Below are 17,229 nucleotides of genomic sequence, written 5' to 3'. Positions count from 1 at the left end.
GCTGGGCTAGGAGAGTTCTCTAACCCTTCCTGAGAAAGCCTAGGTGAGCTGCTGAGAAAGCCCACTGGTGAAAAGACGGTATTGGAAGCTGGAAGTTGGCTATAGCATCAGACCCAAGAGAGATGGGTGAGCACTGCCTTGGTTGCGACAGTCTTCCATTCACTCAATGTCTACCCTCTTTCCTCTATGATTTTTTTCTTTTATAGTTTTTTTTTTTTTTTTTTTAGCTCCCAGCTAGTTCCTTTGGCTAACAGTTCCTTATTTATGATTTCAGGGCTTATTTTCACTATACCAGCTAACCCATCTCATTTCTCTAACATCTGGCCAATAAGTCTGTTTTGGGATGATTTCCCTAATTAACCTCATTGAGATCTAATCACCCCCAAATTACTCACAGCATCCACTACTGCTGCCATGCTGGCTTGAACCTACTAAATACCAATGAGGAACAAAGTAGAGGATCCATAAAGGTGTGTGTCTGTGGCCTCAGTGTTGGGGCCAGTCCACAGCTGATTAAAAAAAAAAAAAGCCTCCTTGCTCAGCTGGTGGTAACTGTCAGCTCTGGGTACATTGTCTTTCTTGCTCTTCTCCACATGTGATTACAGTTCAGGTCAAGGGCAAAAAAACCTATAAGAATCCTGGCATGGGGCCTCCCCGGTGGCGCAGTGGTTGAGCACTGGGTTGCGAGGCTGCCCGCAGCCTCTGCAGCGCCGGTTCGATCGCCAGCGAGGGTCCCACATGGCACACAGACCTCTCCTGCCATACCCGCTGCTCCCCGCAGCAGTGTACTTCGTCAGTCTGCCTGTTCAGTTCCCCACTCTGGCTCTGGTGAATTTTCTCACCCTCCCACGCTTCTGACTGTACCCAGTGCTTGTATAAATAAATGAAAAAATAAATCTTTGAGGAAAAAAAAAAAGAATCCTGGCATGCCTGCTAAGATAAAGCTATCCCAAGTGATCACCATCTAGTCATCTTCTTTACAAACACCAAATTATTGTTATCACATGATTTAAGTTCTGTCCTTGAGAAGCAGCAACTTTATTTTCCCATGATGGCTTGCCTCATGCTAGGACCATTTCTTTCCCTAAATTCCAAGTTACCTCACCTTGAGCCAGGTAGAGAACAGCCCTGGCTATCTTCAGTCGCTGCTCCCTACTGATCACCTCTAGCCGGTCCAGGAGTCCCATTACATAGGCTTTTTGGGAATCTTCTTCCAATTCCAGCCACTCCTTGCCTTGCACTGTGGACAGAACATCACATACATCTGATGTCAAGCCCTTCCTCTAAAGGTTCCTGATAATATGTCTATCTCATATCTCAACTTCAACAAATTCTTCTCTTCTAAGCTTTCCTTATTTAACTAAGAAAGATTAAGTGCTGGTCAAAGGACCCAAATGTTCTTGCCTGAACCCACTCTGCAACCCCATCTTCTTCCACATCTTTTCTGTCTTCCACATCCAGCTTATACGATCTTCTTCTCCTTCTCAAATGGTTCCACTTCCCTACATACCCAATTCCTACTCCTTCTTATAGGTCCCAAATCACCTCTTTTCCAATCTTATAGGCGCAATTCAAAACCATCTCTTTCCCACTAAAGCTCTGGTCAGAAGCTCCGTGTCCCCTGAGATTTTTTTTTTCCACTAAGATGTTTTTTGCTTCTCTTATGACAACTGCTATTTTCCTCTTGACCTTAGCTAGTTTTATGATGTATATATACATCTCCCCCCTGCTACTGGTTTATTGTCTCTTTGAAGATACTGTAAATCTACCTTCACCCCTGCTTCCTGAATCTTTGGCACAAAACAGGTGCTCACCACACATTTGTTGAGTTGAAAATGGAATTATCACTAACCAAGCAAGGAAAAGTAGGTTCAAGAGTGTCACAATTGGGTACATGAAATTATTAGATGCTACTGGGAGTAAGGCAGAGCTGGAGGCAGGGCTTGAATATTAAGTCAAGGGCTTGACTAGGCACAGGGATCTATTACGCTGTAGGTCACCAGCCCAGCCCCACCTCCCATCCCTTTGCTCTCTTGGTGCTTTATATCAGGGAATGGGACTCAATTCAGGCTTCTCTTGCTTCTACTCCAAAGCCTCTCCACTGGAGATCTAGGAAACTCTGTATCCCATATGTAAGAAAGGGTGGAAAAGCCATATGGTTATGGAGACAGTGAAGAAAGATCATACAATGTTTTAGATTTTTTTCTAGATCAGGCTGCGTTATCATGGAAGGAAAAAGGTCTCTGTGAGTCAAGATCTGGGATCACCTTGAGTCTTGAAATCTTCCTCAAAGCACCTTCTATTAGTGGTAAATTCCAGGTTCTCAGTGTAGCTATACAATTCTGTGGAAGGAAAGATAGAATAGTCATAAACATTCAGCAGACCCTTACAGAGAGGCCTGGGGTAAAGAGGGTGGCATGAAGGAGCTAAAGCTTCCAACACATTCCTGTGTCCAACTCTATCCAGAGCCAGCTTTCTCCCTTTGGAGCAGTTAAAAATAGCCACTTGTGTCCCTGGGTGATTAAACCATCAAACCTGTCCTCCTCCTGCCAGCTGGCTGCTATAGCAGAGAAGGCGGCCCTTAACATTTGGTCAGGGCCAAGAGGATAGCTGGAGCAAAAAGGGCTTAATGCCATCATCACTCCTGTTTCTTAGGACTACAAGCCACTCTGCTTGTCAACCCAAGTCAACTACACTGTCTCTAGGGAAGAGGAAGAAAACACATCTCCTGAAATCTTTTTTAATGTACATTTTCAACATTTATTTGATTTTTTAAGATTTTATTTATTTTTGTATAGAAGAACTGGGGTGTAGACCAGAGATGGGGGGATGAGAGGATTCACCAGAGACAGAGTGGGGAGCAGAACAGGCAGATCAACTGAAATACACTGCTGAGGGGAGCAGTGGGTGAGACAGGAGAGGTCTGCTGCGCCATGTGTGAGTCAGCTACCTGGCCAGGAATTGGGGATCAAATTCAGGCCATAGGTTAGTCATGGTGGGCCCTCAAGGTGGTAGTGCTGAGACAACCCCTAGGCCACCAGGGAGACCCTCCTGAAATTTAGAGGCAGGATCCTGTGCTATTCAGAACCAGGGTAAGGGCTGGAGAGTATGTATTAGATGGCTCCTTAGGGTTGGAGTCAGTTCATTCTTTCTCTGTTTAGTTTCCTCGAAAGGTATAGAAGTTTAGGTTCTTGCCCTCAGCCACCTGGAGAGAGGCAGCATCAAACCAGCCATGGTTGCCAAAGGACTATTTGTGCCCAGAAAAATCTAACTTCACAATAGCCTCTCAATTCAAAATGCAGAGAACTTGTAATAAAAATACTCTCTCTCTCCCCCTCTCAAACACACACGCGCACATCTTTATACAAATACTCTCAAGTTACAGAGGAGGAACAATTAATTTTATGAAGTCAATATCTGTAGTCTCCCTGGTGGCGCAGGCGGTTGAGCGCTGCACTGTGAAGCTGTCCGCAGCCTCTGCAGCATGGGTTTGATCCCGGCCGGCCGGCGAGAATCCCACATGGCGAAGCAGACCTCTCCTGTCTCGCCTGCTGCTCCCCTCAGTAGTGTATTCGTCAGTCTGCCTGTTCTGTTCCCTACTCTGTCTCTGGTGAATCCTCTCACCCTCCCACACATCTGGCCTGTACCCTGGTTCTTGTATAAAAATAAATAAATCTTAAAAAAAAAAAAAGGAAGTCAATATGTGATAGGACAGATTTCCTCAAAATCTGTCCCTCAACTGAGACCCTTACTAGAAATTTAACTAGGTCACAGATAATTCACAAAAAGAGAAATTCACTTATGTTCCAGCCAGCTGTCTAATACTTGGAAAACACCTTGTCTGGGAGTAAGGGCTTTTGAGTCCTAAGTTCTAGAATCCTGGAATAACCAGAAGCAAACTCCATCTCTAAATCTTAAATTCTTCAGTCATTAGTGAGTAATGTAGATATGTATTTTTAAAGAGTGAGTGCAAACCCAGTTAGAGAAGGGAGCAAGGCTCTTATGAACTTTTCATTTTCATTTTTAAAATTTAGATTACAAATTTTCATATATAGGTAAGTATAGAATACATATAGTATATATCTTTTACTCAGATTAAATATTAACATTTGTCATATTTGCTTCAGACATTTAGGATTTCCTTCTCCCCAATCTATCTTATTTCTCTCTCTAGAGTAACCACCATAATAAAATTGGTGAGTGGGTTTCACTACATATGTATATGCCTATATACAACATATATCATGTTTTTAAAGTTTTTGTCTAAGCAGTATCATGTTGTGTAAGTTATTTTGTCACTACTTCTTTCCCCCAATGTTATGTTCTTAACATTCATTGATACTGAAGCACACTCATATTAACTCATTATTTTAGTGGTTAAACAGTAGCCTAGTATATTACTATAGTTTATCCATTCTCTCTTCTACTTAATTATTTTCAATTTTTCACAATAAACATCCTTATATATGTTTTCTTATGCCTGAGCGTCTCTATAGTGTGTGCATCTAGTGGAATTCCTGGTTATAATACATGTACATCCTTAACTTTGCTAGCTATAACTAAACTGCTTTCCAATTTTATATTCTGCTCTCTCATGCTTAGTGGTACATAAAAGTACTCATTTCTCTGTGCCCTCGCCCCGGCTTTTAAGTTTTGAAATCTGAGGAATGTAAAATATTACATCATTATTTTGATTTGCTTTTTCCCTTTTAATAGTATAGTTGAACATCTTTTCAAATATTTAGTGACCATATGGTCTTCCATGACCATATGAATTCCTATTCATATTCTTTGACCAGATCTCTATTGAGTTGTTCATCCTCTCACTCTCTCATTCTCCCTTTAGAGATCCACTCACATCCACATTCTGATTCAAATTCTTTGATGGTTATTAAGCTTAGCTCTCTATTTCTGTCACTCATCATGAAATTTATTCCCTGTGCTTATTCACAAGAACTTCTTTAAGAACATTTTTCTCTGAAAAAGCATGTCTCAAAGTGCTGCTGCCATGTGACAGAATATTTAATGTTCACCCCATCCCCACCAAAAGCACACTTATTAATAACTGGCATTCATAGCACGTGTAACATGGAAGCCCTTATGTGAGGAGATCACATTAAGCCTAAACTACAAAGCCAAAGAAAGGCAGTCCAGCCCTGAAGGAATGGGATCCTTTAATCCTAGCTCAGAAACAACCTAGCAGAGTTCCATTATGACGGATGTAGGTAACATGTGCAGTCTTGCTGAGCTGACCAGTTGTGTATAGTTTTTACTTATAGTTTTTACAAATTGCTAAGATTTTAATAAGGGGCAGATGTAAGGGAAGGGAGAATGATAGGGGCAGAAGAGAAAAGGAAAGAGATGGAATAGGATGGAGAGGGAAAGGGTGGCATCAAGAAGGGTATATTCAAAAATATAGGTGAATATGGCAAGAGAAAGACAAGAGAAATGGGGAGGAGAGAAAACAGATTTGTGAAGGAAGAAGAAGAAAAAAGAGTGATAGAATGAAAAGGAGAACACCATAGCCAAGGAAGAAGTCACAGAAAGAAATGTGAAAATAAAGATATTTACCACTGGAGGACGGAGAGAAGAGGGAATGTGGACAAAGTCCTTGTTCAATAGCCACTTGCTGAGAACAGACAAGGTAACAGGGGAGATCATAGGCCACTTCCCTCTTCTCCTGGTCATATTTCCACTCTCACAGGCCCCTTCATACCTGACAACTCTGCTGCATGCCCATCTGCATCTCCATACTCAAACTCCAGAGTGGGGCAGTCCACAGAGCCCTGTAATGAAGAAATATTTGTGGTATTGGATTGACAAAAGGACATTATACCCTCATTTCATCTTTCCCCTCTTGGAAGCCAAGCTTGACTGGAAAGGGAACTGGGAGATTCCCATCTAGGCCTTTCATCCAAGAGGAACCTTCTTCCAACCCAAAATCAGGGCAGGGAGGAGCTGAAGATTCCTACATAGAAAAGAAACTCTGGGTAAAGGACCAAGATTGTGGACAAATATGAAAGTTACACTCTGTGTCCATATCTGAGCTACATAAACACTGGCCATAGAGCATCTTGCTGATTTCTAGGAAAAACAAGATGGACAAAAACCAAGAAAACTGGATTCTAATGTTCATTTATGTGCAGTACTTGATTTATCTCCTCGGGTGTATTTCCCATAATTCTTCCACCGCACAGCACCTGTGAGCTCTCACTATAGTGCCTTGTGCTCTTCCCTCCCCTGTTTTGACCTGCTCCTTCCTCTCCCCCTGCTGTATGTCTCAGATCTATGGTTTGTCAAAAACTAGATTTCTTATTATATTATATGTATACCCCCCCAATATTTTTACTATAATCCAACCTCTTTAAGCATTTGGGGGGTATTTCCTACCAGTATATATTAATATAAAGGATTTAAGAAGTTTTAAATTTCAGCTCTGTCACATATTATGTAATCTTGAGCAAGTTTTATACCCTTAGTGTGGTACAAAAAAAAAATAATTTTGGTCTTTGCCCTGGGGTTCTGGAACAGAACTCCTAAAACCTTTGGAATTACAAGTGATAGGATTGTCTGTTATTCATAAAGAGCCCCAGTCAACCATGCTTGAGTTTATGCTAATGAGGTGACTCAAGGTGAGCCCTTAGAGTTTCAAAGAAGGGCTGGCCTTGAATCCAAGAGGAGACTAGAGATTAAGCTCAATCACAGAGTCAATGATTTAATCAACCCCACTTAGATAATGACCCAAAAACACAGTGATGTACAAGGATGCTCTCTTGACTAGGGCCAACAGTAATTCTCTAGAAGCCCTAGAGAGAAGTCCTCATCTCCCTTGAGGACTGTCTTCTGCAGGAAAGCAAAAGGAGGGAGGAAAGGAAAAGCAGAGAGTCGGCTAGTCTGGCACCTGGGTATTGTGGCGAGAGATGAGTACAGACAGGTAAAAGCAGTTCTCCTGCTGCAGTGGAAGGTGAAGAAAAGCTAATCTTTTCAGGCAGCCTTTTGGCAGGCAATGAGCCCCGATAGAGAGGCTTGCTGCAGTTGTTCATCTCCAAGCATGAAAAGTGCAGCCGCAGACAATCCGGAGGTAAACTGCCGGGCTGTGGGAAAGCTGAGTCTCTGGATACTGCACTCATCTGTAAACCTAGAATGCTACCAGAGCCTTTACTGAAAAGACTTAATAGGTGAGGAAAGGGTCTTCTATGTCAGAAGGAGTTTTGTTATTGTCTGTCTTTGACCCCTACTAGAATGTTAGTTCCACAGAGCAAAGACCTTGTCTTGTTCACCACTGAACCCTAGCACCCAAAACCCTGCTGAGCAATAGAAAGGACTCAAGACTTGTTGAATTAATGAATGACTCAGCACCACCCCCCTCAAAATTGAGCAAGAACAATGTCTCTTTGGGGGAAGGACGCACAGGGTGCCTTCAAAGGTCAGATTCATACTGAGGTAGGGAGGCAGATGACTTGGTGGCTAGGACCTGATAGAGCCAAGGCAGTGCGGCTGCCCTCGGCCTCTGAAAGGTGCTCTGGCTTTAGGCCAGTCTCATCTCTGCTTTTCTCTTAAAAAATGAGCTGCGTTCCTACTCGTGGGCATCAGATGAGAAACATACACAAAATCCCTTTGGAAACTGAAATGCTATTCAAATAGTAAACTGTGGACCAGAATGCCTAACACCTGGCTTCTAGTTCTGCCGCGTGAGGACGATAACACCAGCACTAAGAACTGACCAATTCCATGCACCCTGGCTGCCCTGAACCAAACATTTTACATTCAATTATCTCATTTTGACTTTACCACAACCTGCTGGGGTAGGTAGTGTTAACCTCATTTCACAGATGAAGAAACTGGAGCTGGTAATTTGCCAAAGACACACAGTAAGTGGTAGGATTGGGATTCGAAACCTGGTTTAACTGACCTCAAAACTGGCTGCTCTCGGTCACTCTGCCAGAGACATGATCTTGGACAACTGACTTCTGTCCCTTATTTCTGTACAAGGAACAGCTAAAACCAGGTGATCTGTACAGACCCTTCCACCGCTGGCGTCTTCTGGTCTCTTCTCCTGAGTGGTCACTCACATCCGATCCTGCTCTTGGTTAGCTGATGGGAACTGGCTGCATGAAGGCTTCTTTTCAGAAGACGACGAGACCCAGCATAGTCCCATTTGTGGGTCTGCGTCCTGGGCCGTCCCACCCAAATCCCAGCTCCAGTCCGGCCCGCCTCGAGGCGTGTCGCGGTAACCCTGACAGGTGGGGTCCTGAGGTCCGCCGAGGGCACTCCCGGGAGGGCCTGCAGACCCGGGAGGTGTGTGGGGGTGGGGGGTGCAGAGCCCCGCGGCGCAGCGCTCCGGGCGCACCGAGGTGGGCGGCAGCTGCCCGGACTCCGCGGACCCCCTCATTGCGACGGAGCTCTGGGGTCCCCCCATCAGGCCGGTTCTTAACCTCCCGCGCCCGAGTCCTCGCCTGGGAACTGCATGCGCGAATCGCCCCTGCAAGGGGCTGAAGTGTGGTAAATATTTGCAAAGAAGCTGGTGCGCGCGCCCCCCGCCCGCGGAGGCCAGCGAGGCGCCCCCCGGCCCGCGCGCGCGGACGCCGCTGAGAGTCGCGCTGCAGAGCCCGCCAGCTCCGAGGGGCGGCCCGGGCGCTGAGGGACCCCGGCAGCCGGGAGGGCGTCGGGGCCGAATCCCCTCAGGCGCCGCTTCCCGCCCTCCGGGGTCTCCCGGCCCCAAATGAGGCTCCCCGGGCGCCTCACCTCCGACTCCCGCCGCTGGTTTCTGAACGCCTCCCGGCCCTTGGGCGCCGCGGGTTTCCCTTTGCCGCCACCGTTGCCGTTGCCGTTGGCCGGCGGGCTGCCCGCCCCGGGCGCCGCGGGGTCCTCCATGCGGCTCGGGTCCGCGGCTCCCCTCAGCCGCCCGGCGCTCTCTGCCCGGGGCGACCCCGCCGCCGCGCGCCCGGAGCAGGCTCCGCCCCCTCCACAGCTATTGGCTGGGTTCTCTGTCCGCAGCCCCGCCCCGCCTCCCGATTGGCTGTTCCATCGCTCGGGCGGGACTTGCAGGAGGTGGGGGCTCATTCAGGGATTTTTTTTTTTTTTTTCGCTTTTATTTTCTCGAGTCCTGCGGCGCCTCGGGGAGCCGGCGTCTCGGGGTTGTGGGCTCCCGACTTCACCTTCCGAATTTCGGGTCTTGAATTCAGAAGGGTTCTCTCTTAGCTTCCCACTCGGGGTCCCTCAGCGCTCACCCCCTCCCAAGCAGCGACCTTTTCGGGAGTCTAGTCCCCGCCCCCCTCTCCACTGCAGTGTTGGTTCCCCCGTTACCGCAGACCTCGGTCCCCCAAGTCCCGCTCCGCCGCCCGGAGGGACGCGCTGGCCAGGGACACCGCAGGAAACGAGGGCCTGCCCCTCTCTGGAAGCTGGGATTTGTGAAGAGAACCCATCCCTCCCGGCGGCGTGGGGGGGTTTCCTTCTCTGAAATTGCTGGTGTCCTTCAGGGCTTCTGGGCATCTGCCTTTCTCTGCCGAAGTGGGGCAGCTTCCCGGTGGGAGCCAGGAATGCAAATGTTGGCTAGAGAGCAAGCCCCTCCGTCTGCCCCCCAGTGCTTTTGTTATAGGACAGGGAGAGGGGCAGCCCAAACCCCGCAAACCTGCCTGTTCTCAATGGGTTCTGCCATCCGCCGCATCAACACAAAACATATGAGACTTTAATGGGAAGGAACTTTAATAAAACTAGGAAACAATACAGGAAAGGCAAAGAATCTAGTTTCTAAATGAAGCACCCAAAGTTACCCGTCCCCTCGTGGGTAAAAGTCCATCCAAATGGGATTGGCCCAGAGCAAGGCCCCAATTAACATCAAGATAAAAGCTGCCATGGTCACCTCCCCACGGGTCTCACCCACATGTATCACCTAGTCCACGACCAAAAGACAAGCGCAGTTTTTTTACGTGTCTCTAGGCTCCATGTGCCTCCCCCAGGTCTCCTTCTGGCTCCATCCTGCTTCCTTCCTCAGTCTCTTCTGTAGCTTCTCCTCTCCCTGCCCAGCTCCACCCTCTCTTGGGTGGGGCAGGGAACCTCCCCCTTTCCTGGGGACCACCCTGTTCCAATCTCTCTGTTCCTCTAGGACCCTTCCTGAAGGCTGAGTTACCTGCAGCAATTGAGGCTGTGTAGTCTGTCCGCTTGGGAATTGATCTCCAGTAAGTATTTAAACTGTCTGGGTTGGAAGGAAAAAGAAATAAATCCGGTGGTCCACTTATAGGTGGAATATAGGAAAACTGAACAAAGGGTCAAAAAAAAAGAAAGACAAAACTTGTAGGCAAACTGTAAATCTGAGGCTTAGAGCAGGGGAGGGGTCGGGAGAGGGGTTAAAACAGGGGAGGGATGAACAGGAGGGACTATGGTGACAGTTCACCGGTGATGTGGTGGTTGGAGATTTATGGGGAGAAATCAAATATTGTGCAAAAATGAACGATGTAAGAAAATAAAAATGTTTAATATAAATAAATAAAAATAAACTGGATCAGTGTAAAAAAATAACAGTACAAAACACAACAAAGCAAAAACAGACAATTATAAATCAGAGACATCCTGCAGGGGAGCAGGAAGAAGAGGGATCAGAGGGAGGGAGGGAGGAGCACAGGGGATCCATGATGGTGCACAGGTGCCTTGGGGGAGGAAATTCTATGAGGACTCAATCTTAGGGGGTGGAGGGAAGCAAATATTGTTTAAAAATTAAAAAAAAAAAAAAACAACAAAGCAACTGTCTGGGTTGGTAATAGACCCAAACAAGCGGGCTAAGAGGAATGAGTGGAACCAAGTGGGTAAAAAGTAAGGGGATTGTTGAACTGCCAATTTGTTCCAGGCGTTGCAGTCACAAGGTATACTACATATCCTACCTCTTTGACCATTATTTTCATTAATACAATATTACTGTTGAGAAAACTTGGATTCACCAACATTAATTACTCCTTGCAGTACCCAAGCTATCAACTCCTGTCTTGTCTCAGTACCTTTGCATATCCTGGTCTCTCTCTGCAAGAAACTTCTCTTCTCTTGGCTAACTTCTATTCTTCCATAATTTTTATTAGTCAGTACCATCTCCTCCAGAAAGGCTTCCTTTTGACTCTCCTTCATCCATTCAGGCTGGGGTCAGGCCTGCTTGGATCCAAAATCCTTCTATTTTCATTATATCCCCAAAGCCAGTGGCCCAAAGGAACACTCCCACTTCCTGTATCTTAGGGTCAACTCTGTCCCTTTATCTCTTATCTCTCCCTCACACTTTACTAGTCAGCAGGTGACAGTTGAAAGAGTGAGCATTCTTTGGAGTTTTCTTTTTCTTTTTTTTTTACATTTTTAAAGGACAGGTTTATTAGGAATAGGAGAAAGAAAAAAGAGAGGTTCCTGCAGAGTCACAGGCTACTTCTTAGAATTTTCTGAGTTTCTTTCTCTCCCTAGTCCTTAGCATCTCCTTACTGTAACCACCATTTCCCCTTTCTGCTCCCATTCCCACCCTGCTTCTCCCATTCTGGATATAAGTTCCTTGAAAACAGGCTCAGGTTTTGTTCATTTTTATACCTCATTGATAAATGTTTTACACAGGCTTTCTGTGCTACTTACTGAAAAATAACTTGTGTGTGAGAGGGGGGCTGTCCTGTGCATTGTGGGGTGGTCACTAGAATCCCTGGCCTCTCCTCACTAGATACTAGCAGTACCCTCCCCCTAGTTGTGACAACTGAGTGTCTCCACGTGTTGCAAAATGTTCCCTGGAAGGCAAGGTCTTCTGCAGTTAAGATCCATTGGTCTAACAGACTTGAATTGATATGAATTTCAAGGATTTCCAAGGAAGTCCCTGGCTTAAGGCCCAAGCTATTTGATTTTAGAATTTTTTTTTTCAGGGTATAACTTGTTAAACTCTTAAAAGATTCACACTCTGCCTTAAAATTCACAACTCACGCCTACCTCATCACTGCTTCAGTGTGGTAAACCTGCCACAATAGAGCCTATTGGGGTTTCTTAATAAAAGGATGAATATTCTTTCCTCTTCCCAATCTCTCTCCTCCTCAGCAAGCAGAGATCTAGGGTTGACAGTCCCAGAATTGTATATTCTCTTTTGTTATCCTAGTCAGTCATCAGGACATAATGAATGAGGTATACAGTATTCCCAATGGGGGCAGCTGAAAGGTACTGGCCAATTTTGAGGCTTTGTTCTTTTTCCAATCTACCCCTGAAGCAAAGAGGAGAGTGCTCTTCAGTTGGGAGTCAGATTGAGGACAGTTCTCAAGTCCCTTCTGACATCTGTGTAAAGTCAAATGCTGAACCTAGAGCTCCATCTGGCTTTACTTCCAGAGAGGGGGTTTTAAAAATTGGTGCCATGGAGATTGCAGAGATTTAACATGACCGTAACCCATTCTTTCCAACACCCCAGCAGAATGGGAGATCGTAAAGATCAGACATCTGTCTGCTCATTAGGCCTAGACTTTCAGAACTTGTCATAAAGAAATGTCTCCTGGAAGAAGTAACAAGAAACCACAGATTAATTGAAAACTTTGAAACTACAGGCCATGGAATTGGCACTTATTTCTTTCATCTCATTTGTCAACAAAGAAGTTACAGTCATCAATACCACTGACCACAGAAGCACCCATAAATACATCAAGCAGCTAATTAGGGGCTGGTCTGCCAGTCTATCTTGTAGAGAAGGCTCTAGTGCCAAGTTATTTTTATTTTTTTAAAGATTTATTTATTTATGCATACAAGAACTGGGTTACAGGCCAGAGGTAAGGGGGATGAGAGGAGTCACCAGAGACAGAGTGGGGAACAAAACAGGCAGATCGACTGAAATACACTGCTGAGGGAAGCAGAGGGCAAGTTTGGAGAGGTCTGCTGTGCCATATGGGTAGCTCCCTGGCCGGGGATTGGACTCATGCTGCAGTGGCTGGGGATAGCTTCATAGGTTGCGTCTTAACCCTTTGTGCCACTAGGGAGGCCCCCCAAGTTATTTATTTTTTTAAATAAATTTTTTTTTAAGATTTATTTATTTATTTATACAAGCACTGGGTACAGTCAGAAGCGCGGGAGGGGACCCTCCTCCGGGGGGCCGCCAGGGATAAAACCGGCGCTGCAGAGGCTGCACGGCAGCTTCGCAACCCAGCGCTCAACCGCTGCGCCACCGGGGAGGCCCCCCGCCCCAAGTTATTTTTAAACTCACTCTACTACTTCCCCTTATCCCAAAACTCAGGTATTGTAAGGCTGCTGGCAGAGTTGGAGGTCTAAATAGGTATAGTTACAAGGACCAAACATACTCCTTTCTCCATCGGCACTCTAATCCATAGAGGTAAGATACTTAATATATAGTACTGAAAAGCTTAAAATTAAGATGACAGAAACCTTAAAAGTACCTAGGATATCAGGCCACCAGGATAATGGAGAAAAATACAGAATACCGTCTTCTCACCATCAAGGGCTTATATGGGTGTAATGAGGAGATAGAGACTGTAGGACCCTACATAAGTTATGGAATTGATGTTATGCAGAGCTTAACGTGTGCCAGGTCTTTAAGTAGTCTTTTTAATTTTTTAAATTAAATCAGGTTATTAAATGCTTACCTCAAGAGATTAGTATTATTCATTTCACAGGCAAGAAAATTGAGCCTCTGAGTGGTTATATAATTTGTCACATGACTTGTAAATGGCAGAGCTGGTCAAGTTAGACTGACTCAAAGTCCAATCTCTTTCCACAATACCATGAATTAAGGAAATAACACAAGGGTCAGCCTTTAGACCTACTAAGCCCTGTGAGTCAGAAATTAAGGCTCAGGCACCCAAGGGTCGCCTTCACAAAAAAGGAGTCAAATCTTGTTGTAGGGAGCAAATCCTGTCAGCTGGCCCACAGTCTTCATTACTAACTGCTACATTCTCCTCAACTGGATTAGCACCAGCATTGAGCCATTACAAGCTGCCCAGACTGTTTTAGCCCTGTGGCTAAACTAAGTCAGTGTTAGCAGATCCTGCTAGGGAAGAAAATATCTCGCATATGGGATAAAGTAGTTGAGGTTATCAACGAAAGGTGGCTATCAGAAAGCTACTCAAAAATGGTAATTGAGAAAGACAGGGAGTTGGAATCATCCTCTGGTTAGTAAGTCAGGCAAAACTAGACTTAGAGACAAATCCTGCCAGACACATCTCTTACTTCCCCTTAGCTGAATGTAGTCAGGAGCTGGGTATCAGGATCTACTGATCTCAAGTCACAGCACTGTGGCACCGTATGCTACCTAGCTGAGGGTAGCAGAAAGAAAATGAGGCTTTAGTTTCTTTGTCTTAAGTCTATACGTCTCAACTTCCCAGTGTGGTGGTCCTGAGAAAGCAGGTTCTTTATCCAAGGTTAGGCCACTCAAACATGCTAACTGGTAACTGCTTCAGCTTTTTATATCCTTGGCCTGCACCAGACTCTGCAGCCTTTCACTCAGAAACCTCTCATCTCCAAATTCCTGGTTCACAGATGCAAGGAATACTCGTAAGACAAGAACCCATTTTAGGAATATTTTATTTATCTTTTGAGATTACATAGTCATTATTGCTGATCTAATACAATCACTTAGACATAAAGATTTCCAAGATCCTCTCAGAAATGGTGATCCTTAGAGGTTTTCTATCCTTTCAGTAAGATGACAATGAGAACTAGGTGATTATTTTTATATATATATAATATATGTATGTATGTATATATAGTTTAGAACTTGTCCACATATAATTTGCTGGTGTTGCCTATTTTCTTTCTGTAATTTTCCTTTATTAAAAAAGCTTAATGCAACAATGCATTTTGATTTCTTTTTTAAAACCATGACAAAGTTAATTTTGAGAAAACCACAGGAGCAGCAATTTCAGATCTGTTCAGAGAAAAGCCAAGCAGCAAAAAAGCTTTGCAGGAGTATGTGGCCATGGGAAGCCGTGCTCATATGGGAGGGTAGGATGAAGAGGTAGGAGGGCAAAAGGAAGGTAGACCAGATACTTTTTTTTTTAATGGGAAAAAGAAAATTGAACATTTCTATTAAGAAACAAAAAAGACATTGAAACTAGCACAAATTCATTATAGAGAAAACAACTCAAAAGGCCAGGGTCACATACAAAGAGATAATCTTCTTTCCCATGCTCCAGACACCAGGAGGCATAAGATGAAAGCTTGAGGGAAGAAGATATATTTATTCTGATTCCAAGGGTAGAGGGGATAATGACCAAATTCCAGCACTAGGTTGGCCTGGGTCTCTCTTCTTGCAGGTTCCCCAGAGAGAAAGGAAGAGAGGTCCCCTGAAACTCAGAAGCTAATACACCTCATCATGGGTGGCAATACTGGCAACCTAACCTAGAACCAAATGTGACTCCTTTTTTGAATCTGGAGGGGGTCTCTTCACTATAACAAGCAGAGTGTGCGCTAGCAGGATCAGTATATAGGAAGCTCCATAGAGAGCCAGGCTTTGCTCTGAAACAGCAGGTTATGATTTTTGCCCCAAATCACAATAGCTTAGAGTCCAGATATCTGCCTAGTGGAATCTTCATTGGATATAAAATGAGGCACAAAGATTTAAATATTTTGCTAAAGGGATCTGATTAATTAATACAAAATCAGACTGGGTAGGCAAAAGGAAGAACTGAGTGGCCTAGTGGAATTTTCAGCATTTATGAGTATCCTCATGAAAGAAAACAGCCATACATGTGGTACTTTTCTCATACTTTCTAAGATATATGGCCTCTGAGGAACCAGACTCTATGGGATAAGCCTATATACTATTTAGCGAAGCAAGTAGCCATTTACCCAAGGTCTACCTCTCGACGTCCAAAAGGAGGGTAGCCTCCAGACTAGCTCTGAGGATATATGTAGAGATGGGGAAAGTTTGAGAAGGGGGAGGTTAAGGGAGGAGGGCAAAATGGGAAGATCATAGTGATCAGTCCCGGGTGGCCTGGGGTTTCCTTGAGTCACCTTGGTCTTGAGACTTTGAGGCAGATCAGGATAGGGTAAAAAAGGGCAAATAAACAAACCTGAGAGTGTTAAATAGGACTGGCAGGGGAAAAAGGGACTCATTTCATTCAAGATTCCTAGGGCCACTTCAGACTTTAACTCTTAGACCTGACCTGGTCCCAGTGGAATCCTTAAGACTAACAGGTCAGTCATCAAAAGGAATCCGAACTTAGGTGGGACATAAAATTTCAGGCTGCTCACATTACTAATTTCTTATAATGTTAGAATTACTCAATAAGCTACCTCTGAAATATGAAATCCTAAAATGGAAGGGGCCAGAGCATAAGAAGATATCTTAGCAGAGAAGACCACGTTCTCAATTGCACACATTAGATATGAGTTTCATCAACAGTGACGGCCAAAGGGATGAATGTCAGATGAGAGTCAAACTAGTCAAACTAGTTTTGATCATCTGGACACAGTTTACAGTGTCATGTTTGTATAGCTTATCCAGTTAAGCTTGAAAGGCATGTTCAATTTCCGAATCTCTTGGAGAGTCCCTCTCTACTCAGGTCCAGAAGTAGTTTTAGGCAATGAAGTTTCAGGAATCAGTGATTCACAATAAATCCCCCTTTTTTGAGACAGTACAAATCTGGAGAGTGTCCTGGGAAACTATCCAGGTAAATGACAAGGAAGCAAAGCTATGGGCCCCAACAGGGCTGGCCCCCACTTCCTGAGTAGAGGTTCGTTGGGTTAGAAGGATAGCAAAATGAATGTTTGACAAACACCAGAGCTGCTGAGGAAACAATGGAGGCACATTCCTCTTAGAACCAGAAAATGTTAAAATGGATATATTCAAGGAGAAGAAGGGACTCTTAGGAAAGGAAGGATACTCCCAGTAAGCAAAGGCACAGCTGAGTTCTTAGTGTAGCTTGCCAAAGCCAAAACACTCCTTCCTAGCCATTTTATAAAGACGGCAGTGACAGTGATGGTCAAGGCTGGGAACCCAGGTCATGTTAACTCAGTGGCTTCCAAAAGGCCTCACTTAGGAAAGGGCCAAAGCTGAGAAAGGCAGTTGTTGAAAATTTATTCCAGAAAACTCCAGAGAACAAGGAGTCTGGAATCCCTGCACTATCTCCTGAGCCTGGACAAGAGAAAAATGACCACTGCTGAGGATTCAGTCAATGGGGAATGATGCAAGAGATGCACTGGGAATGGTTACCCCATTTCTTTCCTTCCTCAACCTGCTCTCTGTGTCTCTCCCGGCCCTCGGGGCAGTAACCACACTATGGGCCA

General features: G+C 45.0%; 1 protein-coding gene across 3 annotated transcripts in view; it reads right to left on the bottom strand.

Moving 5' to 3' along the window:
- Nucleotides 1-8,901, bottom strand: part of STRIP2 (striatin interacting protein 2) — a 43,251-nt gene extending 34,350 nt beyond the window's left edge. For all 3 annotated transcript variants that reach the window (XR_008550853.1, XR_008550854.1, XM_037513059.2), the window contains exons 1-4: nucleotides 8,746-8,901; nucleotides 5,717-5,786; nucleotides 2,268-2,342; nucleotides 1,106-1,240 (exon numbers count right to left, since the gene is read on the bottom strand). Coding sequence is in view for 1 of the 3 variants with exons in the window: in XM_037513059.2 (XP_037368956.1) it covers nucleotides 1,106-1,240; nucleotides 2,268-2,342; nucleotides 5,717-5,786; nucleotides 8,746-8,874 (409 nt within the window). In the remaining 2 variants the exon portion in view is untranslated. The remainder of the gene's footprint in view (nucleotides 1-1,105; nucleotides 1,241-2,267; nucleotides 2,343-5,716; nucleotides 5,787-8,745) is intronic.
- Nucleotides 8,902-17,229: the final 8,328 nt, after the last annotated feature.

Source organism: Talpa occidentalis, unplaced genomic scaffold, assembly GCF_014898055.3.
Source record: "Talpa occidentalis isolate TD23 unplaced genomic scaffold, MPIMG_talOcc4v2.1, whole genome shotgun sequence".
Taxonomy (NCBI): domain Eukaryota; kingdom Metazoa; phylum Chordata; class Mammalia; order Eulipotyphla; family Talpidae; genus Talpa; species Talpa occidentalis.
Note: the sequence above shows the minus strand (reverse complement) of the source record. Positions and strands in the feature narration are given on the sequence as shown.